Source organism: Cetorhinus maximus, chromosome 5 (assembly GCF_964194155.1).
Source record: "Cetorhinus maximus chromosome 5, sCetMax3.hap1.1, whole genome shotgun sequence".
In the NCBI taxonomy this organism is placed as follows: domain Eukaryota; kingdom Metazoa; phylum Chordata; class Chondrichthyes; order Lamniformes; family Cetorhinidae; genus Cetorhinus; species Cetorhinus maximus.
In genome coordinates this window covers 139755601-139780723 of record NC_135883.1, presented here as the reverse complement: position 1 = coordinate 139780723, position 25123 = coordinate 139755601, and the positions used below count along the sequence as shown (strand labels likewise).

Here is a 25123-nt window from a genome sequence, read left to right as displayed (position 1 = left end):
AAATTTAATTGAGCGGGTCAGGGGCGGGAGGTGCGCAAGGCTGAAGGTGCGCTTCGGGCATCTAATAGTCTTCTACTGGCACTGACTGTTTCTCTCCAGAGATGTTGCCCGATCTGCTGAGTATTTCCAGCATTTTCTGTTTTTATTTCAGATTTCCAGCATATGCAGTGTTTTGCTTTTATGTTATGTTTTGCGATTATCATATTTATTGGAGAGTTGTCAACATGGGAAACGGTTAGGAGTGCAATTTACGATCAGCCAGGCTTATACAAATTTCAAAGCAATTTCACAATAAATGGTATTTATCGCGTTTATTATATGTTCTTCAAAGCTACTGATTGAAGGTGTAGAATTTAATTTGAATTGATTATGCTAATACAAATTTTAGAACAGCTAAGCCTTAAACACAAACTCCATACACAAACATAAAACACTTAGTAACTGTCCTCGTTGCCTCCCACATTCACTTGAATTGGGCTTTAATGTCTATCACCTGGCTTGGGAAGGGCAGACGTCGGGCTGACCGCGCAGCATCCTGGGAACTGTAGTCCGCTCATTCCCCACCCCACCCGCCCCCCCGCCGCGCGGTTGGCGATCTCCCGCCGGCCGGAACGACAACGCCCAAGATGCCCCGCGCGGTGGGGCGGAGCCGCCTCGCTGTCAGCTGGTCGGCGATAACAAGAAACGTCAGTGGCGTCGACAGGAGGCAGAGGGAAGTAAGATGGCGGAGGCTGTGCCCGACACCCGCCGGCTCCTGGCCAAGCCCCAGAATCTTAACGACGCTTACGGGCCGCCCAGCAACTTCCTGGAGATCGACGTGGGTACCCCGCAGACGATGGGGGTGGGCAGGCAGCGCTACACCACTTATGAGGTCCGGATCAAGGTGAGGAGGCGGGAGGGAAGGGCTCGACAGACAGACAGAGACAGACAGACAGACAGGCCGGCTGGAGGGAGGGTGAGGCGTTGGCGGTGGAGGGGGGAGAGAAATGTCAGCGCTTTTTCTCCCTCCCACAGCCTGTAGGTGCCGGATCGCGGGTATCGTTGGCACTTAGGGGCCTCGCTGCTCCCCCGTTGAGGGACTGGTGGTGGGGGGGGGAGCTGTCTGAGCTTTAGAGGGAGGCGACTCCCGATCTCTGAGTACGGCGTGTCCGATTGAAGCTACACAGTCTGCAGGGGCTAACTCGCTGCAACCATTACTCACGTTCAGCTAAATCTGTGCAAGTGTTCGGAATGTGTGCGGTGAGTGATTAGACTTGTTGCCCAATGCTGTCTGTGCACAAGCTTTCTCCCAAAAAGAGGAAGTAACAATCTGCTGAAATGATAAATTTCGGAATAGGGTGCACGTTGTGTTTTTTTTTAAGTAAAACGTTCAGAGTTGCAAATAATTCTGATCGAACTTGTATTTATTTCTGCACTGAGCAATTAATAGACCTGACTAATCAGAACCCCAACATTGGGTTCATTATCTCTCTGGGTTATCTTGGCATTTGGTCAAAAAGTGGTTTTGCTCCTTTTGCTCTCTGACTAGGGCACGCCAAGGTACTTTTGCTGAAAGCAGGCCACAGTAGGATGATGCGTAAAATGTCACGTGTAAATTATCGTAGTATAGGAAATTGTAATTGACTTACTGCCTTTAAACAGGAATTCCTGATATCCAGGATTTGAACTAAATTGTGGTTTCATTTCAATCCATTCATTGCACATTGGGCTGGTTCTATGAAACCTCAATTATGGAATGTCCTGACATGTCAAACAAATTGTAAATGTGATAATGTCTAAAAGGTAGGAACAAGATTGTTGGAAGTGTGAAATGAGTTTAGTGAACCATGCTGGTGAATCTACATCATTGCATGCAGCAAGGTGTGATCATGGTTGGCATGCTCTCCAGAAGTTGAATGCAGATGGGTTGTGTACTACATAAGTGCTGCCTTTTTGTTGATGCCTTTAACCTAATATTTGCCCTGTTCTTACAGCTCAAGGCTCCATTTCACTTTTAAAGAATGGAATCCTTTACTTGAGGACATTGCTGGACCATTTGCTTTGCTGTCATGGAATCTTGCTGTTTGCATAGATATCAGCAATTGTGGTTTCAAATGAGGAGCTGTATGGTTTCTGGTTACATGTATGGTTAAGTTAATGAGAAAATGAGAACTCTGGCATTTGCTGAAGATAGATCATCTGAAAATAAGTATTAGCAGTTGGGTGTGGTTGGTCATAGTTGAATTGTTCAAAAAGCAAGTACTGCAGATCAAGTCTGATGATGAAACTCAGGTTAGGTATTGGTTCTATGTAGAACAGACAGACCTAAAGTTTCAGGTATGTGTCTTTTCTCATACTTAATGTTGGAAGACAGATTACCATTTGGAAGAACATCCCTCAGCATTTCTGTACTTTGCAGTAGTCTTTCAGATATTTAATAGGTTTCTATCCTCAACTCCTATCCTAGCTCCTGCTAACTGTTATGAATAGTGTTTGGTTACTGTTGTAAATGAGTTAATTAATTGTCAAATTGAATGCTTATGATGTCATGCTTAAAAGATATAATTATAATGCAGGGAGGTGCTAAAACTTGTGCAACAGGCAATAATTGGCAAGTTAATTTCAATGTAGGTAACTGAGGTGATTTCTTTAGGTAGAAAGAATGAGGTCACATACTGAAATGGGGTGAGGGAGTAAAGATTTGGCAAAGATTACTGAAAGTAACTAATGTAATTTAGGCCGCCAAGCAAAATGTGTACCGGGGTTATTTCTAGAAGGATAGAATTGAAAGGCAGAAGTTTGTCGAACTTGTATTTAACCTTAACAAAAACAAAAATACCTGGAAAAAAAATCAGCAGGTCTGGCAGCATTTGCGGATAGGAGCACAGTTAACGTTTCGAGTCCGAATGACCCTTCAACAGAACTAAGTAAAAATAGAAAAGAGGTGAAATATAATCTGGTTTAAGGGGTGGTGGTGGGACAAGAAGATCTGGATAGAGGGCCAGTGATAGTTGGAGATAACCAAAAGATGTCACAGACAAAAGGACAAAGAGGTGTTGAAGGTGGTGATAATATCTAAAGGAATGTGCTAATTAAGGTTAGAAAGCAGGACGAGCAAGATACAGATAGCCCCGGTGGGGGGGAAGGGATCGAAATAGGCTAAAAGGTAGAGATAAAACAATGGATGGAAATACATTTAAAAATAATGGAAATAGGTGGGAAAAGAAAAATCTATATAAATTATTGGAAAAAACAAAAGGGGGAAAATCGGAAAGGGGATGGGGATGGAGGATAGAGTCTAAAATTGTTGAACTCAATATTCAGTCCGGAAGGCTGTAAAGTGCCTAGTCGGAAGATGAGGTGCTGTTCCTCCAGTTTGCATTGAGCTTCACTGGAACAATGCAGCAAGCCAAGGACGGACATGTGGGCATGAGAGCAGGGTGGAGTGTTGAAGTGGCAAGCAACAGGGAGGTCTGGGTAATACTTGCGAACAGACCGAAGGTGTTCTGCAAAGCAGTCACCCAGTCTGCATTTGGTGTCTCCAATGTAGAGGAAACTGCATTGGGAGCAACAAATGCAGTAGACTAAATTGAGGGAAGTGCAAGTGAAATGCTGCTTCACTTGAAAGGAGTGTTTGGGCCCTTGGACGGTGAGGAAAGGCACGTCTAATCCCTCTACACCTCCATCCCCCACCAGGATGGTCTGATGGCTCTCCGCTTCTTCCTCGAACAGAGGCCTGAAAAATCCCCATCCACCGCTACTCTCTGTCTGGCTGAACTTGTTCTCACACTGAACAATTTCTCCTTAAACTCCTCTCACTTCCTCCAAATAAAAAGTGTGGCTATGGGTACCCGCATGGGCCCCAGCTATGCCTGTCTCTTTATGGGGTATGTGGAACATTCCTTGTTCCAGTCCTACTCCGGCCCCCTCCCACAACTCCTTCTCCGGTACATCGATGATTACTTCGGTGCGGCTTCATGCTGTCGTCTGGACCCGGAAAAATTTATTAATTTTGCTTCCAATTTCCACCCCTCCATCATTTTCACATGGTCCATCTCTGACACTTCCCTTCCTTGATCTCTGTCTCAATTTCTGGTGATAGACTGTCCATCAATATCTATTACAAGCCTACCGACTACCACAGCTACCTTGACTACAGCTCCTCACACCCCGCTTCCTGTAAGGACTCCATCCATTCTCTCAATTCCTTCGCCTCCGTCGCATCTGTTCTGATGATGCCACTTTCAAGAACAGTTCCTCTGACATGTCCTCCTTCTTCCTTAACCAAGGTTTTCCACCCACGGTGGTTGACAGGGCCCTCAACTGTGTCCGGCCCATCTCCCACACATCCGCCCTCACCTTCTCCTCCCTCCCAGAAACATGATAGGGTCCCCCTTGTCCTCACTTATCACCCCACCAGCCTCCGCATTCAAAGGATCATCCTCTGCCATTTCCACCAACTCCAGCATGATGCCACCACCAAACACATCTTCCCTTCACCCCCTGGCGGCATTCCGCAGGGATCGTTCCCTCCGTGACACCCTGGTCCACTCCTCCATCATCCCCTACACCTCAACCCCCTCCCATGGCACCTTCCCATGCAACCGCAGAAGGTGCAACACCTGCCCCTTTACTTCCCCTCTCCTCACCGTCCAAGGGCCCAAACACTCCTTTCAAGTGAAGCAGCATTTCACTTGCACTTCCCTCAATTTAGTCTACTGCATTCGTTGCTCCCAATGCGGTTTCCTCTACACTGGAGAGACCAAACGCAGACTGGGTGACCGCTTTGCAGAACACCTTCGGCCTATTTGCAAGTATTACCCAGACCTCCCTGTCGCTTGCCATTTCAACACTCCACCCTGCTCTCATGCCCACATGTCCATCCTAAGCTTGCTGCATTGTTCCAGTGAAGCTCAATGCAAACTGGAGGATCAGCACCTCATCTTCCGACTAGGCACTTTACAGCCTTCCGGACTGAATATTGAATTCAACAATTTTAGATCATGAACTCTCTCCTCCATCCCAACCCCCTTTCCGATTTTCCCCCTCCTTTTTGTTTTTTTCCAATAATTTATATGGATTTTTCTTTTCCCACCTACTTCCATTATTTTTAAGTGTATTTCCATCCATTGTTTTATCTCTACCTTTTTAGCTTATTTCGATCCCTTCCCCCCACCCCACCCCCACTAGGGCTATCTGTACCTTGCTCGTCCTGCTTTCTACCCTTAATTAGCACATTCCTCAGATAATATCACTACCTTCAACACCTCTGTCCTTTTGTCTGTGACATCTTTTGGTTATCTCCACCTATCACTGGCCCTCTATCCAGCTCTTCTTGTCTCACCCCCGCCCCCCCCTTAAACCAGATTATATTTCACATCTCTTCTATTTTTACTTAGTTCTGTTGAAGGGTCATTCGGACTCGAAACATTAACTGTGCTCCTATCAGCAAATGCTGCCAGACCTGCTGATTTTTTCCAGGTATTTTTGTTTTTGTTTTGGATTTCCAGCATCTGCAGTTTTTTGCTTTTTTTCTTTGTATTTAACCTTGGTAGGCTATGCTTAAGAGTACTGTATGTGGTTTTACGTCCATAATATAAGAAATTGGAACAGGTGAAAAATATTCAGTACCAGAAATGGGAATATAACCAGGAAAGGCTCAACGGTTGGGGCCCTTTTCCTGGAAAAGATTGAGAAATGACTTGATGGGTGCATTTAAGATAATGAAAGGGTAGGGAATATTTTAACTTGGGTAGTTCAAAACTAGGGGCCATTAATAGGCTGCTCATAAATCCAATAGAAATTTCCAAGAGTAACTTTACCCAAGGAGTGTGGCGAACACTATCACAAGGAATAGACGAGGCAAAGAATATAAAACTATTTAAGGGGAACCTTGCTAATCACGTGAGGGAGAAAGTAATAAGTACATAGGGGGATGTGGTGGCATAATGGTATTGTCACTGGACTAGTAATCCAGAGACAGAGTTTGAATCCCACCATGGCAGATGATGGAATTTGAATTCAATAAAAAAATTGAGCCTAATGACCATAATATTTGTTAACAACCCACCTGGCTCACTATTGTCCTTTCAGGAAGGAAGTCTACTGCCCTTCCCTGGTCTGGCCTACATGTGACTCCAGACCATCACAATGTGGTTGAGACTTATGGCCTAGCAAGACACTTGGTTGTGTCAAACCGCTATGAAGTCTATAAGGAATGAAACCAGACGGACCACTTGACATTGACTTTGCCATTGTCATTTCTGGTGCCTAAGTCAGTCATAGCGACTAAAGTCTCCCTTAACATCTGAGGGCTAATGCCAAAATTGGAAGATCTGTCTTTGACTACACAAGCAACAGCCTGGCATGGTCATACTCATGGAATCATACCTTACAGATCATGTCACAGACACCATCACCAGCCAGCACAGGTCATGGTACAGTTAGGAGGGAGTTGCCCTGGGAGTCGTCAACATTGACTCTGGACCCCATGAAGTCTCATGGTATCAGGTCAAACATGAGCAAGGAAACCTCCTGCTGATTGCCATGTATTGCCTCCCCCTCCCAGCTGACGAATCAGTACTCCATGTTGCACACCACTTGGAGGAAACACCGAGGGTGGCAGAATGTATTCTGGGGGACTTTGATGTCCATCACCAAGATTGGCTTGGAAGCACCACAGACCAAACTGGTAGTCCTAAAGGACATAGCTGCTAGACTGGGTCAGTGGCAGGTGGTGAGGGAACTGAATTGAGGGAAAAACTTACTTGACTTCATCCTTGCCAACCTGCTTGCTGCAGATGCATCTATCCATGACAGCATTGGTAGGGGTGACCACAGTCCTTGTGGAGATGAAGTCCCTTCACATTGAGGATACCCTCCATTGTTGTGTGTGGCACTACCACCATGCTATATGTGATAGATTTTGACAACATTGACAGATCTAGCAACTTGAGACTGGGCATCCAAGGCACTGTGGGCTATCAGCAGCAGAATTGTACTCGAACACAATATTGTGGCTTGGCACATCCCCCCCAAACTCTACTATTACCACCAAGCCAGGGGATCAACCCTGGTTCAATGAGAAGTGCTGGAGGGCATGCCAGGAGAAGCACCAGGCATACCTAGAGCTATCCACCTAGTGAAGCTACAACATATGGCTACTTGTGTGCCAACAGTGCAAGTAACAGACAAAGCTCAGCAATCCCAAAACCAACAGGCCAGGTCTAAGCTCTGCAGTCTTGCCACATCCAGTCATGAATGGTGGTGGACAATTAAACAACTCACTGGAGGAGGAGGCTCCACAAACATCCCCATCATCAATGATGGGGGAGCCCAGCATGTCAGTGCAAAAGATAAGGCTGAAACATTTGCAAAAATTTTCAGCCAGAAGTGTCAATTGGTAATCCATCTTAGCCACCTCAAGGTTCCCAATATCCCAGATGCCAGTCTTCAGCCAAATTCCATTCACTCCACATGATATAAAGTAATAGCTGAAGACACTAGATATTGTGGAGGCTATGGGCCCTGACAATATTCTGGCAATAGTACTGAAGAGGTGCCCCAAAACTTGCCATGCCCCTAGCCAAGCTGTTCAGTACAGCTACAACACTGACATCTACCTGGCTGCATGAAAAATTACCCAGATATTTAGTGCACACAAAGTAGGACAAATCCAATTTTGTCAATTACCACCCTATCAGTCTATCATCAATCATCAGTAAAGTAATGGAAGGGGTCATCAGTGCTATCAAAAAAAAAATTCTTTCGAGTTATCAACAGTCACAGATTGCAACTCTTTTGAGTACAATCACAGTTCCTGGTTTCCGGGAGTGGGACATGAACCCACAACCTTCTGATTCAAAGGCGAGGGTGCTATGGACTGATCAGTGCTATCAAGCGGTGCTTACTTATAAATAACTGCTTGTTGACTGGGTTCTGCCAGGATCACTCAGCTTCTGACTTCATTGCAGCCTTGGTTCAAACATGGACAAAGGAGCTGAACTCGAGGTGAAGTGAGAGTGACTGCTCTTGACATCAAGGCAGCATTTGACAGTGTGGTATCAAGGAGCCCTAGCAAAACTGAAGCCGATAGGAATCGGAGAACTCTCCACTGTTTGGAGTCCTCCTTAGCACAAGATGGTTGTAGTTGTTGGTCAATCATCTCAGTTTCAGGACATCACTGCAGGTGTTCCTTAGGGTAGTGTCCTTGGCCCAACCATCTTCAGCTGTTTCATCAATGACCTTCCTTCCATCATAAGGTCAGAAGTGGGGATGTTGGCTGTACAGTGCCATTAGCAACTCATCAGATATGGAAGCAGTCCATGTCCAAATGCAGCAAGACCTGGACAATACCCAGGCTTAGGCTGATAAGTGGCAAATAACATTTGTGACAAGTGCTAGGCATTGACCATCTCCAACAAGCAAGAATCTAATCATTGCCCCTTGACATTCAGTGGCATTACCATTGCTGAATTCCCCCATATCAACATCTGAGGGTTACCATTGACCAGAAATTTAACTGGACTAGATAAATACATACTGTGGCTACAAGAGCTGGTCAGAGGCTGGAAATCCTGTGGTGAGTAACTTGCCTCCTGACTCCACAAAGACTGCCCACCATCTAATACCAGGCACAAGTCAGGAGTGATGGAATACTCCCTGCTGGCCTGGATGAGTGCAGCTCCAACAATACTCGGGAAGCTTGACACCATCCAGGACAAAGCAACCCACTTGATTGGCACCCCATCCACAAACATTCACTCCCTCCACCACCAGCGCACAGTAGCAGCAGTGTGTAACATATACAAGATGCACTGCAGGAATTCACCAAGGCTCCTTTGACAGCACCTTCCAAACCCACAACCTCTACCATTTAGAAGGTCAAGGGCAGCAGATAGATGGGAGCACCACCACCTAGAAGTTACCCTCCAAGTCACTCACCATCCTGATTTGGAAATATATCCCCATTCCTTCACTGTCACTGTCAAAATCCTGGAATTCCCTCCTTAACAGCACTGGGTGTAGTTACTCCACATGGACTGCAGTAGTTCAATAAGGCAGCTCACCACCTAAAGGGCAATTAGGGATCAGGAACCAATGCTGGCCTAGCCAGTGATGCACATATCCCATGAATGAATAAAAAGTAGGCTTGTGTGGAGCATAAATGGCAACATAGTTTGGACTGAGTCTACAGAACAAATATAGACCAAGCCAGGTGGAATGTGCATATAAGATAATTGACCCAAGTGCTCTGTCACTTGACATGTTTGTGTTCCAGAAAGTAAACTGGTCATTGGAGGGGAGTAGATTCCTTGTTTCCCTCATTTGAGAAATACAAATTTATCTGGTGCCTCATATCCCCAGTGCTTCAAATAAAATATTTGCTTGCATCCTTCATCAGCTAACGGTGCACAGCTATCTCTTTCATCATAAGATGAAAAGTTGATCTTTTTGCTTGATGTTAACTGAGGGAATGATTGACTAGGATGCTACAAGTTTAAGCCCAAGTCTAATTGTTCATGTAATGTTGCATACAAAAACCTACCTCTGACAGTGCAACAATCAACTACATGGAAGACTTATTATGCTCACATGGCAGTGATTGAAGAGAGCCCTGTCAAGCTGATAAGCTAACAAATCAAAAATGTTGTAGGTAATCGCTAAAACTTTGTGCTGTTAGTAATATTCACATTCTTCAGATTGAGGACCAATTTGGAAAAAGTCGTCAGATTTTCAGTGTTACCCTAACCTCCTGTAAACTAATAAATCAATGATAGCATGGTTTTTATTTTTCTATGCTTGATACTGGCAGGGGTCTTGGTGCAATGCTATTTTCAGAGGTTTGCTCGGGACATGGTTTAAAAACTGCATGCTCTAGCCTTTTGCCAGTGGTATTTAAATGTAGAGTGAACAAATTAAGATTAAGTGCAATAATTGAATTTCACTTTGTAGTTCTGGCCAGAGTGGGGGAAAAATTGAATATTTGTTGAAATATTCAAGGCTTTAAGCAAACTAATATGCATCTTTCATTTTCACTATCTAGACGTGTACAACTTTCAACTCTGAAGTTTTGTATTCTATCTTTACCAGTTAGAGGAATGGTCTTGTTCCTGTTCTGAATATGTATCCACTACAAACTGCATTTAAAAGCACAATCCAAGATAAGTGCCTATCATGTCCTGCACCACTACAACTTGCCCAATTAAACATTTACCAACATTTTGAATGACTTTGTCTTTGTCACTTACTACTTTAAGCAGACCTTTACTTTTCAGTTTTGAACTGATAGGGCAAGTCTGAGCTCAAGACAAGACCAGAGGCTATCTATTGTCTCTTAATCTTTTTGCTTCAAGTTGTGGAACTTGATCTTTGCAGTTCATTTTGCTTTACACTTGGGATGATTCTTGTTCCCTTTGACCTGTCCAATTGGAAGGATATGATCAAAGTTACACATTGTACTGAAATGTAGCCTGTTCTGAGGAATTATAAAGTCTCTGCATAACTGCTATGGATTTATTTCTCAGTTGTGATCATGCATCCCAACGTTTGAGTGAAATAAGTGTTGAAAGTGAACAGTTAAGTTTCTTTCTATTCTCAATGTGCTGAAATAGATTCCCACCTTGTTTGTGGGACCTTTAATTTGACCTTGGCTACACTTCAGAAAACTTTACGTGTCAAGTATTTTTGGGATTATCCTGAAAATGTGAAGGTAACAATGGAACACAAAATTAAGGAATCGGTTTTTAGAAATAAATTTCTGATCTTTGAATTGAACTTTCTCAAATTTAGATAAATTGTATTGCTTTTGGGTTGATCACAATAGATTCTATGAATGATTCAGACTTGAACTGGTTCTTGCAATGGGTTTGGTTCTCCATGTTTTGGGCTTCTGGGTCATCTAGCTGTCAAAGTAGGTATTGGAGTATTATAGAAAAAATTGCATTGACAGCTGCACTGATCATCATCTGTGCTAAACTGAGATTTGTTCATGCCAAATATATAATCCCTCTAGGAGTCAAAACCTCAGAGCAATGTAACATCAGGTGGGTTGACTTCCCCTGAGCACACTCCTACCATAATTGTGAATGGAATATGGGATTGCTGCAAAGCCAGCATTTATCACCCTTCAAGGTGTTGGTGGTTGAACTGCTGCAGTCCATGTGGTGGTGTTAGTGCTATTAAGGATGGAATTCCAGAAATTTGACCCAGTTGTAATTAATATTTCCAGCTCTGCCTTGTAGATGGTGGACAGGGTTTGGGGAGTCAGGAGTTGGGTCACTTGCTGCAGAATAAACTGCCTCTGGCCTGCTTGTGTAGCTACCATGTGGCTGGTCCAGTGAAGTTTTTGTCAATGGCCCACAGATGATAGGAATGCTGTTGAATGTCAAGTGGAGTTGGTTGGATTTTCCCAGATGGTCATTGCCTGGCACTGGCATGAATGTTATCAGCCACTTCTGAGTCTAAGACTGGACATTTTTTCTACTTCTCTCTGATGGCATGGACTAATTCAGTGTCTGGGGAATTGTACTTGGAGCTGCATTTTTATGAACTCCTCCTGGGGCTATGTTGTCCAACAACATAGCTGTCTTCCTCTGTCAGTAGATTCCTTCCTAAACTCCATTTACTTCAATTTGACGAAGGCTCTTAAATGTCGCACTCAGAATTGGCATATGTCCATGTTTGGATAAAGGCTGTAAATGAGGCTTGAAGCTAGGTGGAAATAGAGCTAAGCATTGGTGAATAAATCTACTTGGTACTGCTGCCTATCCCTTTCATAATTTGGAAATGGTTTTAATTAGCTGGTTGGATTTGCCTTGCTTTGACAGGCTGTTTGTTTCATTCATTTACAGGATGTGGGAATAGCTGGCTTGGCCAGCATTTATTGCCCATCCCTAATTGCCCTTGAAGTAGTCATGTACCAGGTCAATCTAAATGTTTGCCAATGCTGTAAATATACTAGAGAAGCTTGGCTAGTGATTGTAGGTGTTATGGAGTACCTTTTCACCACTACAAATGGGATAGTGTTGGGACCTTGTCTTTGTCAGGTGAGCTTAGCTGTTGAAGCATCTCTGGTCATAAGCTTGAACATTCAGCTGTTTAACTTATGATACTGATGTGCGGCAAGTAAACTAATTTTTTTTCAGTGTTCATTCTTGTGGCTACTGCTATTTAGAATCTACTTTTGAGTTTGTTACTATTGGGCTGCTTAACACCTTCTGAACCCATGACCACCAACATCTAGAAGGACAAGGGCAGGAGGTAGATGGGAGCACCACCACCTGGAAGATCCCCTCCAAGTCACTTGCCATTCTGAATTGGAAATATATCACGTCCTTCACTGTCACTGGGTCAAAATCCTAGAACTCTTCCTAACAGCACTGCGGGTGTCCCTACACCACGTGGACTGCAGTGGTTCTAGAAGGCAGCTCATCACCACCTTCTCGAGGGCAATTGGGGATGGGCAGTAAATGCTGGCTTGGCCAGTGAAGCCCACATCCTGTGAATGAATAAAAGTTTCTTTCAGTTGGTATTACATCAATCTTGATTTTAGTTAGACTTCAAACTACAGGTATTTCCATTTTAAAACTATTTGTGCTAAATTTGCACAGGCCTAAATTATTTTAATAGCTGACCTATTAATCTGAACCATGGTAAAATATTTAACTCTACCTTTTTATCTATTCCTGAATTTCCCCAGTTCAAAGCAAACTCTGCACTTTAAGCTGCAGCTATTACCTTTAGTCTGCTTCCATCAGTGTTTCTGAACTTTCAGCTGCTTAATTTTTGCCTTTTGAGGGCAAGAGTTAAATCTTCAGCATTTGATTCATAGGATATGAAGCCACAAAGGTTGACAGATTGCAGAAGCAGTTAGGATTAATCATAAGTGAATTGTTTCTCTTGTGTTAGAGGAAAAAGTAAACCTCTGTTACTGAAATTCTCTAACACTTTTGACATTGCAAAAATACTTGTTTTGATTGCATGAAACTTGTACTATGGACTGAACTGTTTTTAAATCAAGTACTTGCTACACTAGATTGACTTGAATCCAGAGGCAACTTTGAACTCCAACATAAACAGCTGTCACTGGTTCTACAAGTATGAACAACTTGAAGTATTGCACAGGAAACATTGTCTTAGCTCATTTCTCCCTATAGTATATTGCTATTTTCAAGTTGGAAAACTAGTGTGGAATGCAACAGGGATTTGTGCTGGGGCCTCAACTATTTGACCTATATTAATGTCGTGGCTGAAGGGACTGACTATAGTCTTGCAGCCAGATTTGCTGCTGATAGAGGTAGGAATGCAAGTTGAGCAGGATAGCCCATGAAGGGATATACGTGGGTTGAGTGGCAGAAGGAGGATATTGTGGTAGTCTACTTTGGCAGGAAGAATGCAAACAAATAGTATTAAAAGGATTGACTGCAGAATGGTGCAGTACATGGGGATCTAGGTGTCCTTGTACATATTCTCTTAGCATGCAGGTATGGCAAGTAACTAGGAAGGCAAATGGAATATTGGCCTTTATTGCAAAGGGGAATGGACTATTAAAAAAGTGGACTCTTGCTACAGCTTTGCAGCACACAGACTTCACCTCTGTACAGTTTTGGTCTCCTTAAGGAGGGATATACTTGAATTGGAATCGGTTCAGAGGGTTTGCTATGCTGATTCTGGTAATGAAGGGGTTGTCTTGTTGAGCAGCTTGGGCCTATACCCAATGGTGTTTAGGAGAATGAGATGTGACAAAATTCTGAGGGGGCTAGAGGGCCTCATCAATGATGGGGGAAGCCTGGCACATCAGTGCAAAAGACAAAGCTGAAGCACTTGTAACTATCTTCAGCCCGAAGAGCTGAGTGGATGATCCATCTCTGACTCTGGAGGTCCCCAACGTCAGTTGTGAACCAATTCAATTCCTTTCATGATGTCAAAAGGCTGAAGGTACTGGATACTGCAAGGGCTATGACAATTCAGCAATAGCTATGAAGCACAAGTCTTCATTACTAGTTGCACCCTTAGCCAAGCTATTCCAGTACAGCTACAACACTGGTATCCACCCAGCAATGGGCAAAAATTGCCCAGGTATGTCCTGCCCACAAAGGGCAAATCCAGTCCAGCTAGTTACCACCTCAATCTGTCTACTCTCCACCATCAAAGGAAGGTGTTATTGACGGTGCTATCCAGCTGCGTTTAGCAATAACCTGCTCAATGACCTATTTGGATTCTGCCAGGGCTACTCTGCTCCTGACATCATTATAGCCTTGATCCAAACATGGCTGGAATGGTTGTTTGGAATCTTGCCTAGCACAAAGGAAGGGTGTGGTTGTTGGTCAATTGTCTCAGTCCCAGGACATCAGTACAAGTTCCTTAGGGTTGTGTCCTAGCCCCAACGAATCCGCTACTGCTTCATCAATGTCCGTCCATCATAAGTTTGGAATTGGACTCAAAACATTAATTGCTTCTCTACAGATGCTGCCAGACCTGGGTTTTTCCAACATTTTTTTATTTTAGAAGTGGGGATGTCCACTTTTTTGCTGCACAATGACTTGGAAACTGAACCAGTAAGACCTGGACAACATTCCGGCTTGGTCTGAAAATGGCATATAATGGTCATTGTCTGGTATGAAGCTCCCAGAGAATCCATTCTAGCCATCTACCCATCTCCTTAACATCCATTGGCATTCCCATTGTTGAAACCCCCACTATAAACATCCTGGGAAATTACCATTGACCAGAAACTGAATTATACCAGCCATATAAATAATGTCTCTACAAGAGAAGTCCGAGGCTGGGAATTCTGCTGAATAACTCACCACCTGACACCCTGTTGTCCATCTACAAGGCAGGACTGTGTTGGAACACTTTCCTTTGCCTGGATGAGTGCAGCCAACCATCTTCAAGAAGATAAAAACAAAATACTGCGGATGCTGGAAATCTAACAAAAACACAATGCTGGAAAAACTCAGGTCTAACAGCATCTGTGGAGAGAGAAACAGTTTCGAGTATGTATGACTCTTCAGAATGTTCAAGAAGCTTGACATTATCCAGGGAAAAAGCAGCCCACTTGATTGGCATCCCATCCACCCCTTTCAGCATTCACTCCTACCACCAACAGTATACTATCTACAAGATGCACTGTAACTCATCAAGGCTCCTTCAACAGCACCTTCCAAACTAGTAACCTCTGCCACCTAGAAGGATAAGGGCAGCAGATGCTCTTGTATGCCTCTGCCTGCAAGTTTCCCTCCAATCCATACACCATCCCAACTTTGAACTATATTACTGCCCTTCCACTGTCAGAGTCAAAATCCTGGAACTTATGGCACTGTGGAAGTGCCTGAACTAGATGGACTGCACTTCAAGGCAATTAAGGGTGGGCAACAAATGGTGGCCTTCCTGACAACACCCACATCCCAAAAAAAAAGGATCAATGAGCATGTTTAGCCTTATGGGGAGTCTAGAACTGGGGACAGTTTCTGAACAAGGGGTCTCCAATTTAAAGCAGATGAGGAATTTCTTTGTAATTCTTTTCCCCAGAATGCAGGGGAGGCTAGGTTATTGAATATATTCAAGGCTGTTACAGATTTTGATCTACCAAGCTTATGAGGGTTTGAATGAATGGGGCAGGCAGTTAAGTAGAGTTAAGGCCACAATCTGATCAACAATGACATTGAATGGCAAAGCAGGCTTGGGGCCAAATGGCCTCCTCCATTTCTTACATTAAGGAGTTGCAACTTTACTAATATGGTACACAGGTAAGACACAATTAGTCTTGAGTAAAATCATTTAACCACTTGCAAACTAATTACTGCTTTACTGGCAAGAATGAGCAAGTAGCTGAAGTCCATTTGACATGTGGGTTGATGTCTTAAATTTTTAAGAAATCCAGATGTTGATCTTGCAACAGATCCTGAGCAATAGTGAAATCCATGAAATTAACATACTATAGCCTCTTGTTTACAGCCAACACATACAAAAGAACAAAAAAAAATGCCTTAAGTTGACTTCTATATCTATATGCACAAATTGGAAGTAGCAAAATCCCAATGAAGAATTAGCCAGCAGAAAGCAATAAAATTCACTTTATTTTTAACTAATCAAATCACTCCAATATCTTGCACTGTTTTCAGCTAACATTTTATTCTGGGGAATGTTGTAAAGCATTTGGTCAGCATGGGCATTTAATGAACTATGAATTGGGTGCAAAAACACACATTGCTGGAAAAACTCAGCAGGTCTGACAGCAAAACAAAAACAAAAATACCTGGAAAAACTCAGCAGGTCTGGCAGCATCTGCGGAGAGGAGCACAGTTAAAGTTTCGAGTCCGAATGACCCTTCAACAGAACTAAGTAAAAATAGAAGAGAGGTGAAATATAAGCTGGTTTAAAGCGGAGGGGGGGGTTGCGGTGGGACAAGTAGAGCTGGATAGAGGGCCAGTGATAGGTGGAGATAACCAAAAGATGTCAGACAAAAGGACAGGTGTTGAAGGTGGTGATATTATCTAAGGAATGTGCTAATTAAGGGTAGAAAGCAAGACAAGCAAGGTACAGATAGCCCTGGTGGGGTGGGGTGAAGGAATCAAAAAAGGCTAAAAGGTAGAGATAAAACAATGGATGGAAATGCATTCAAAAATAATGGAAATAGGTGGGAAAAGAAAAATCGATATAAATTATTGGAAAAAAAAGGGGGGGAACGTTAACTTTGTCTCCCTCTCTACAGAAGCTATCAGACCTGAGTTTTTCTAGCAGTTTTTGTTTCAGATTTCCAGCATCTGCAGTATTTTGCTTTTATATGAATTGGGTGCATAGTATAAGCATTTAGAAGATCTCCATTGTCCTCTTGTTCTCTTTGCTGCTTTGTCTTAAACTCTGCATTCCAGATCCTAGGATATCTTAAATTGGAAATACTCGATCAGGCAGCATCTGCGGAGAGAGTCGCGTGCTGCCTGATCTGAGTATTTCCAGCATTTTCTGCGACTACAGATGCTGGAATTTTGAAATCTCTTGCTTTTTGTCTATGATATCAGACAATTATCCTATGGCTGTCTTTTTTTTTGAAAGTATGTATAAAATTACATCAACATTGCACATGTCTAACACCAAATTTGTGACTTGTTTTCTAGTCTTCTCATAATTGAAGTTTGTACCTATGCTAAGCAGCATAATGCACTTGTCAGATTCATTAATGGATATTTCAAATACATCAATTGTCTACCTCTTTAAAATTCAGTTTCTCTGTAGCACCTGATCTCTTAGCTTGACCACATCTGCATCAAACACTACATTTTTGGAACTATGCTGCTCTGATTTGCAATGGAGTGCCAAAATTCACTCCAATTGCAGCTGCTGTCATTTTGATTATCACCACCTGCTTTCTATTTTAAGCTACTTTTCAGCTTGCCAATTTTACAAACCTTGTATGTAGAATTATATTAAATGTACCTTCTGAAAACTAGCTTCTCTATCATTGTCAACAACCTGTTTTTCCATTGATTCCTGAATTGCCTATACCCCAAAGTACATTCAATAGTAAATCTGGGATTTGCTAACACCATCAACTTAGAAGATAGAAAGCAGGGCATTCTAGTAACTGGTCTTGATTTTTGGGTTAAGGAGACTGGTGTAGTGCTTATATAGATCTGATTAGTGTAAAATAAACTTGTTGCTAGCTCAAAATACTTCATTTTGTAACCGTGTCCTTAATTCTGCACTTTTTCTGGATTTGCATCATTAGTCAAATGTGCACATGTATTGATGCTAGCTAGTCATGAGCTATAATATCTTTTCTCATGGTGACTTTTCAGCCAATGTTAGCACATTCAGATAAATGGCCCTTTGCATTCCTGCTACCCATTAGGCTCCCTTTATCAAATTGTTCATAAGTTCGTACAGCACATCTAATGTAAGGAAACAACCCTCTAAACAAACTGACACCAAGCCATGGTGATTGGGCCAAATGACAGTGGGCAAACAGGTTTCAGTAGTGAATTTGGAGGAAAGCAAGTTGTAGGGAGGAGATTCCAAAGCTTGGAGCCTAGGCAATTAATTGAGCCACAAGAGGCTAGAGTTAGTGCAGTTGAGGGTTGTGGGGTTTGAGGAGATTGGGGATGGGGTGGGGCAATGCCATGAGTGATCTGAAAAACCAGGATGAGATTTTAATGTTGCTTGACCTGGAGCCACTGCAGATCTGTGATCATGGGTGATGGGGGATGGATGTTAAGACATGGGCAGCAGAGTTCTGGATTACTAAGAGGGTTGTATGTGAGAGACTAGCCATGAGTGCATTGGGGTAGTCAAGTCTAGAGATAACACGCATGAGGGTTTTGGAGCAGATGAGCTGAGACAGGCAAAGTCAGGAGATGATATGGAGGTGGCAATAGATGCTCCAGTGATGGCACAAATCAGATTAGTTCATCATGGGATCAAATGTGATGCACCAAGGTTGTGAGCAGACTGGCTTAATCTCAAACCATTGCCAGGGAGAGGAATTGAGACGGTAGTTAGAGAATGGAATTTGGAGTGGGAAAACAATTGGAGGAAACTTGTGCTTATCCAGTACTGGATGTCTGATAAGCAGTGGAGGAGTTTGGAGGTGGTGAGGTTGTGTTGATGTCATCAGTGTATGTGTGAGCTCTGAAGTGCTTTTTGATGTCACCTAAGGGCATTGTGCTATTTATTGCCTGCTTCCTCACCTTTACCCAAGGTGGAGTCAAGATGTTGCCTTCTGTATTGCTACATCTCTTAACTTTATAAGACAGGACATTTATGGGGCCTTGGCACAAGTTTACTTTATCAATAGATGTAACAGTTTTGTCACATGCTGACTTAACAATTGTTCAAAATTAAGGCCTTTATGCAGAAAATTAAGGAAATATTGGATCAGTACAGTTGACTAAAATATAACCGTTTATGATCATGCATTACCTAGACACTACTCAGTCACAGCTCCTAAAGACAATGTCAAGTCAAGCCCCATGTTTGAGGTCTTCAGCTGAAACCTGTATTTGAAGCATTTCTTTTCAATCATGGGATGTGGGCTTTGCTGGCTAGGCCAGCATTTTTTGCCCATCCCCAATTGCCCTTGGTGAGTTGCTGCCTTGAACCACTGCAGTCCATGTGGTGTAGGTGCTGTTAGGAAGTTCCAGGATTTTGACCATGGCAGTGAAGGAATGTGATATATATCCAATTCAGGATGGTGAGTGACTTGGAAGAGAACTCCCAGATGGTGGTGGTGTCCCATCCGACTGCTGCCCTTGTCCTAGATGGTAGTGGTCATGGGTTAGGAACGTGTTGTTTAAGGAGCCTTGGTGGATTCCTGCAGTGCATCTTGTAGTTGGTGTACACTGCTGCTACGGTGTCAGTGGTGGAGGGAGTGAATGTTTGTGGATGGGGTGCCAATCAAGAGGGCTACTTTGTCCTGGATGGTGTCAAGCTTCTTGTGGTGTTGGAGCTGCACTCATTCAGGCAATTGGAGAGTTTTCCATCTCACTCCTGACTTTTTTGCCTTGTAGATGGTGGACAAGCTTTGGGGAGTTGGGAGGTGAATTACCTGTCACAGGATTCCTAGCCTCTGACCTGCTCTTGTGTCCACCATATTTATATGGCTAGTCCAGTTTTTGGTCAATGGTAACACCAGGATGTTGACAGTGGGGAAGATTCAGTGGGATTGTTGACTCTCATGTTGGAGATGGTCATTGCCTGCATAAAATGTGACACATGGATTAATGTAGAATACTTTTAATTTGTCCTTGGTCTGGATATTAGGTGCAGGAAGGGGTGGATGACAACCTTGACAATATTTCCAAATATTAATAATGGATTATTCTGGGTGGTCATTGTACAGTTTAACATGATGTAATCATTTATGGTGCAAGTAGGCCATTCAGCCCATTGATCCTACACAGGAGCTTAAGCTGCATGATGCTGTGCTAGTTATTTTTAATGACTACTACAAACTAAAGCCATGATTTGTGTTTAACTTTATAATGTTTAATTTGAAGCCTGGGGCCGAGTGATGCCAAATGCTAGCTAAACAGCAGTGATTGCAGTTGGTGAATATGCTGTTTTGATGATCATGGCAAAATGGAGGGCTGGTGATGTAACTGTCGATGCTGAATTATAAACAACCTTGTGTTAAGTTCTTGGACAGTTTCACTTGGAAATTCTAAGATGTTGGTTAGCTTTTGGTCTAAGAAAATGCTCAGTATTGGCAAATCTGGCATCCTTTGTAAAGAATTAAAGTTTCAGGTTGACATTTCATCAGAACTAGTTTTTACACCCACAACTGTTTTCAAATATAAATTTGGAGGGAAGGAAATGCTCAGGTAACAGCTTTGTAAAACTTAAAGCAAGATTAACCAATTTACTTTGTAGGGTGGTTTTAATTTAGTTTTTGTATTAACAATACATTGAAGCAGTTGAAAATATTTCAAAACATTTAGTAATGGCATTTGAGACAGACATGTGGTCATCAGATTTATTGCCAGCTAGCATGCAGCTGAGGAATCCATTTTTTGACGCTATTTTTTCACTTAAATTCAGTAGCGTACAATTTAGATCCCCAGTTAGCCATGTTGAAGTATCAGTTGGAACAGTATTGGTCTGAACACTTGTGAACTCTTCTCTTTTGGTAAGTACCTGCACCTGCTGGCAATTTAGTCCAGTATATTAGCTACTAGCCTTGTAAATCCAGATGTGAAAAATTCAGTTCCTTGGTGAATAGGCACTACAGTGATCTCATTCATATAACTTACTACACTCTGGTTGTTGACAAGCAAGGTTAAGAATGCTTTTTGATAATGAAATGGCTTGCTTGGTTACTGGTTATTTGCTAGTAGTTCGCAACGCTAGTTGATAGTGGAAACAACACCAACATTGTATTTAGCATCTGTCGGTTAGCTTACCCAAGTTAGATTAACTGCTTGAGCCAGTAGAAAGCAACTACAGCAAACAGTCGTTCTAACAGGAAATGTAATAGTAAGGGCGAGCACCATCTGAGTGTCTGGATCTGGCACATCTGGAAAAATGTGAAATTTGGAAATGTATGCCAAAGCAGGAAACAGATATTTGTGCATCCTTTTGAGCTGACAAACTCCGTTAGAAGTCAGTCTCAACTGCCATTACGAAATGTTTTGAAATATTTAACTGCTTCAATGTATTAATATGCAAAATTAACTAAATTGAAGCCACCCTACAAAGTCAATTGGTGGTTCTTTTCATTTGTAAAACTGAAAACAAAGCTAACATCATGATACCTGAACATTTCCTTCCCTCTGAATTTATATTTGAAAACATTGTGTGGGTGTAAAACACTCCATGTTTATGAAATATTTTGCCCCTGTGGGAAATTAGACCAAATTCTGCCCAAAGAATTCTTGGGAAACTAGAAAATTTAAAATCTGTGCTTTAGAATTTGACAATTTCTAACCGGTTAGCATGAGTGTGCACCAAGTCTCAACTGCAGTTGTCTCTTAATCAGCAGGAAAGTCTTGAAACAATTTCTCATTTTTGGAACTTTAACATCAGCCACTAACAAAACTGCAACAAGGAACCATTTTATGGTGAGGCAGTGGAAGTTTGTGGTGACAGTGAAACATTTTGCTAGAGAACTGAAACATCTGCAGAAAATGAGCTGCAGTTGAGTTGTTGGACAGATGCTGCAAGAATGCATTAGATGAATCCTGTAACGTTCCTGGCACTACTCAGTTAACATTCTGGAAATGGTTTGAAATCTGCTATTTGGCATTTGAAGGAACATGTTCTGACATTGACTGCAAAACTGGCCATCCAAGTTCTGAGTTGATCTTAGGCAGATCTTAGGTGCATCTGTAATAATTAATCAATGTTGAAAGATCTGACGTGTATAGTTGCTGGCCTCTAATTGGACCCTTGCATTCAGATAGCAGCTGATCTGCTGAAAGAATGCAATGCTGGTTCAATTGCTCACAAATGCTGACCAGTCACTTGGAGCATGATTTCCCTCCCTATTATGGTAGTTAGCCATAATTTGCTGAAAATATTTGGAGATTGAATAGTGGTAATTTGAACTTGCAGTTCACGGAGGATCCATTCTGCTTGGACATTAGGAACTTGCAGGAACTAATGGAACTGCTCTCTGGACAAACATGAACTAGTAATTGAATCTAACAATGCAAAGTCAGCAGGAACTCTGTGGCAAAACGTCTTGACTGAGAATGTCCAATTTAAACTGTCAATTTCTTCCATGCTCAGGTCAACTTCAGTGCCCCAACTAATCCTTTTCAGAAATTTTTTTGAAGTAAAAATTCAATGTTAATTGCTGGGCAGAAGCTATATTGTGCTGTTGCTTAAATTTTAAGCTGAATTACAAACGTGGATTTGCATTGGTGGTAAATCTATGCATGTGAAGGACTTGTTGAAATGACATCTATTTAAAATAGTCACTTTGTGCTTTGGCCTTCACTGAAAAGCAAAGTTTAAAAATATATTGTCAACATAAGCTTTTATTTTTGCTCTAAGCAATTGATCTTTTCCAGTTTCTAGATAACATCACTGGCAGTATATGTACTTAACAAATTGCACAATGACTGAATGTCCACAGGTAACCTACTTGGATTTTTGGTGGTTGTCCAGTCATCAGCTGTGGCTCAGTTGGCAGCATTCGACCCAGAACCTTGACTGGGGCAAACCTAGAACTTTGAGCACAAAGTGCAAAGCTGACACTCCAGTCAAGGACTGATGGGAGTGCAGCATTGTTGAAGGGGCTGACTTTTGGATAAGATGTTAAACAGAAGCCTCATATGTCTACTCCTAGATGTAAAAACACTTATTTTGACCAACAGGGGAGTTATCCCCATTGTCTGGCTGATACTTGTATCTTCATCAAAATCAGATTATCTGGCTATCACATTGCCCTTTAATGGGAGTTTCTGTGTAAACCTGGCTGCTGCCAATCCTTCATTACAGCAGTGAATACTTTATTCTTCCATGGGATGAGCGCATTGCTAGTTAGGCCAGCACTGACTCGAAACATTAACTGTGTTCCTCTCAGCAGATGTTGTCAGATCTACTGAGTTTTTCCAGCTATTTTTATTTTTGTTTCAGATTTCCAGCATCTGCAATATTTTGCTTTTATCTTGTTCATTCGTGGTTGCAACTTGTGGTGATAAGCTACCTCTAACCACTGCCATCCATCTTGTTTGGGTACACCTAGAGCACTTGTAGGGAGTTCCAGGATTTTGACCCAGGAACGATTCCAAGTCAAGATGGTGTGTGGCTTGGAGGAGAAGTGCAAGTGGTATTCCCATGCGTATTCTAGCCTTGTCCTCTTAGGTGGTAGAGATCACAGGTTTGGAAGGTGGTGTTGATGGAGCTTGGTGAGTTGCTGTACGTATGCACTGCCACTGCATCCATAGTGGAGGCAGTGGATGATTAAGGTGGATGGGATGCCAGTCAAGTGGGCCACTTTGACCTAGATGGTGGTGTTAGAACTGCACTCATCCAGGTAAGTGGGGAGTATTCCATCACACTCATGACTTGTGCCTTGTAGATGGTGGATAGGCTTTGGGGCATTTGGTGAGTTACTCGTCACAGGGTTCCTAGCCTTTGACCTGCCCTTATAGTCAGTGTTTGTATGGCTGGTCTAGTTCTGTTTCTGGTCAACGGATGCTGATGGTGGGGCAATTTGTTGGTAATGTCATTATAAGGGGGATGGGGAGGACTACTTGGAGGTTCATTGCCTGGCACTTGTGTGGTGCAAATATTGCTTGCTGCTTAGCCCAATGCTGCACATCTTGCTGCATGTAGATGCAGACTATTTTAGTACAAGTCAAATGGTGCTGGACATTGTACAGTCATCGGTGAACATCCCCACTTTTGACCTGATGCAGGGAAGATCATTAAAGCATCTGGAGATGGTTGGGCTTGGGACAGTACCCTGAGGAAATCTTGCAGCCAATGTATTGGGGCTGAGGTTAGTGTCTCTAATCACAACCATTCCTTTTATGCTAGGTATGAATCCAAGTGGGGAGGTCCCCCCCCACCATTGCCCCTTATTCCCATTAACTCCAGTTTTTTGCTAGGGCTCCTTGATGCCATGCTGCCTTGATGTCAAGGGTAATCACCCTCACCTCACCTCTTGCATTCAGCTTTTTTGGTCCATGTTTGGACCATGGCTGTAATGAGGGCAAGATCTGAGTGGCCCCAGTGCAATCAACTGAGCATTGGTGACCAGGTTATTGCTATGAAGTGCCACTTCATAGTATGGATGACTCCTTCAACACAGGAGGCTGATGGGGCTGTAATTGGCCAGATTGGAGTTGTCCTGCTTTTAGGTGGACAGGACATAACCTGGGAAATTTTTCAGTCAGATGCTAGTTTTGTTGCTAGGGCCACAGACTTTTCTAGAGCACAGGTCTTGAGTATTGTTGTCACAGTCCATGGCCTTCAGCTGTTTCTTGTGGCTTGATCAAATTGTCTGAAACCAGGCAACTGATGGGGACTTCATCAGGAGGTTGACAATGGTTATGCACTCTGCTTCTGGCAGACACCACTCCCCATTTGAGGATGAGGATATTTTTGGAACCACTTCCTGTTTAATCACCATTCACAGCTGGATGTGACAGGACTGCAGAGCTTTGATCTAATCTGATTGTGGGGTTACTTTGGCTCTATCTATTGTATGCTGTGTCTGCTGTTTAGCATGCATATAGTCCTGTTGTAGCTTCACCAGTTTGACACTTTTTTTGGTATGCCTGGTGCTGCTCCTGACAATGACCCCCTGGACTCTTCTCTAAACCAGGGTTGATAATAGCAGAGGTGGGGAATATGACAGGCTGAGGTGAGATTGTGGTTGAATACCATTTGGCTGATGGGCCCCCAGTGCCTCATGGATGCCCAGTTTTGAGCTGCTGGATCTATTCTGCACCCATCCCATTTAGCACAGTGGCAGTGTCACTTCTCACTGGAGCGTATCCCTATGAAGATAGGACTTCTCTTCTCCATGGGCTGTGTGGCAGTTGCTCCTATACTGTCATGGACTGATGCATCTGCAACAGATTGAGGAAGAGGTAAAGTAGGTTTCCCTCTTGGTTCTTTTGCCACCTGTCACAGGCCTAGTTTGTGCCCTCCAGGGCTCTGCCAGCTCAGGTAATGGTATTACCAAGCCACT

The 25123-nt window shown here is 42.9% G+C and overlaps 1 protein-coding gene across 1 annotated transcript in view; it reads left to right on the top strand.

Moving 5' to 3' along the window:
- Window positions 1-673: 673 nt before the first annotated feature.
- The window catches only part of snx3 (sorting nexin 3), a 43625-nt gene continuing 19175 nt past the window's right edge, over window positions 674-25123 (top strand). The window contains exon 1 of the mRNA XM_078542533.1: window positions 674-883. Coding sequence (XP_078398659.1) covers window positions 722-883 — 162 coding nt within the window. The 5' untranslated portion in view covers window positions 674-721. The remainder of the gene's footprint in view (window positions 884-25123) is intronic.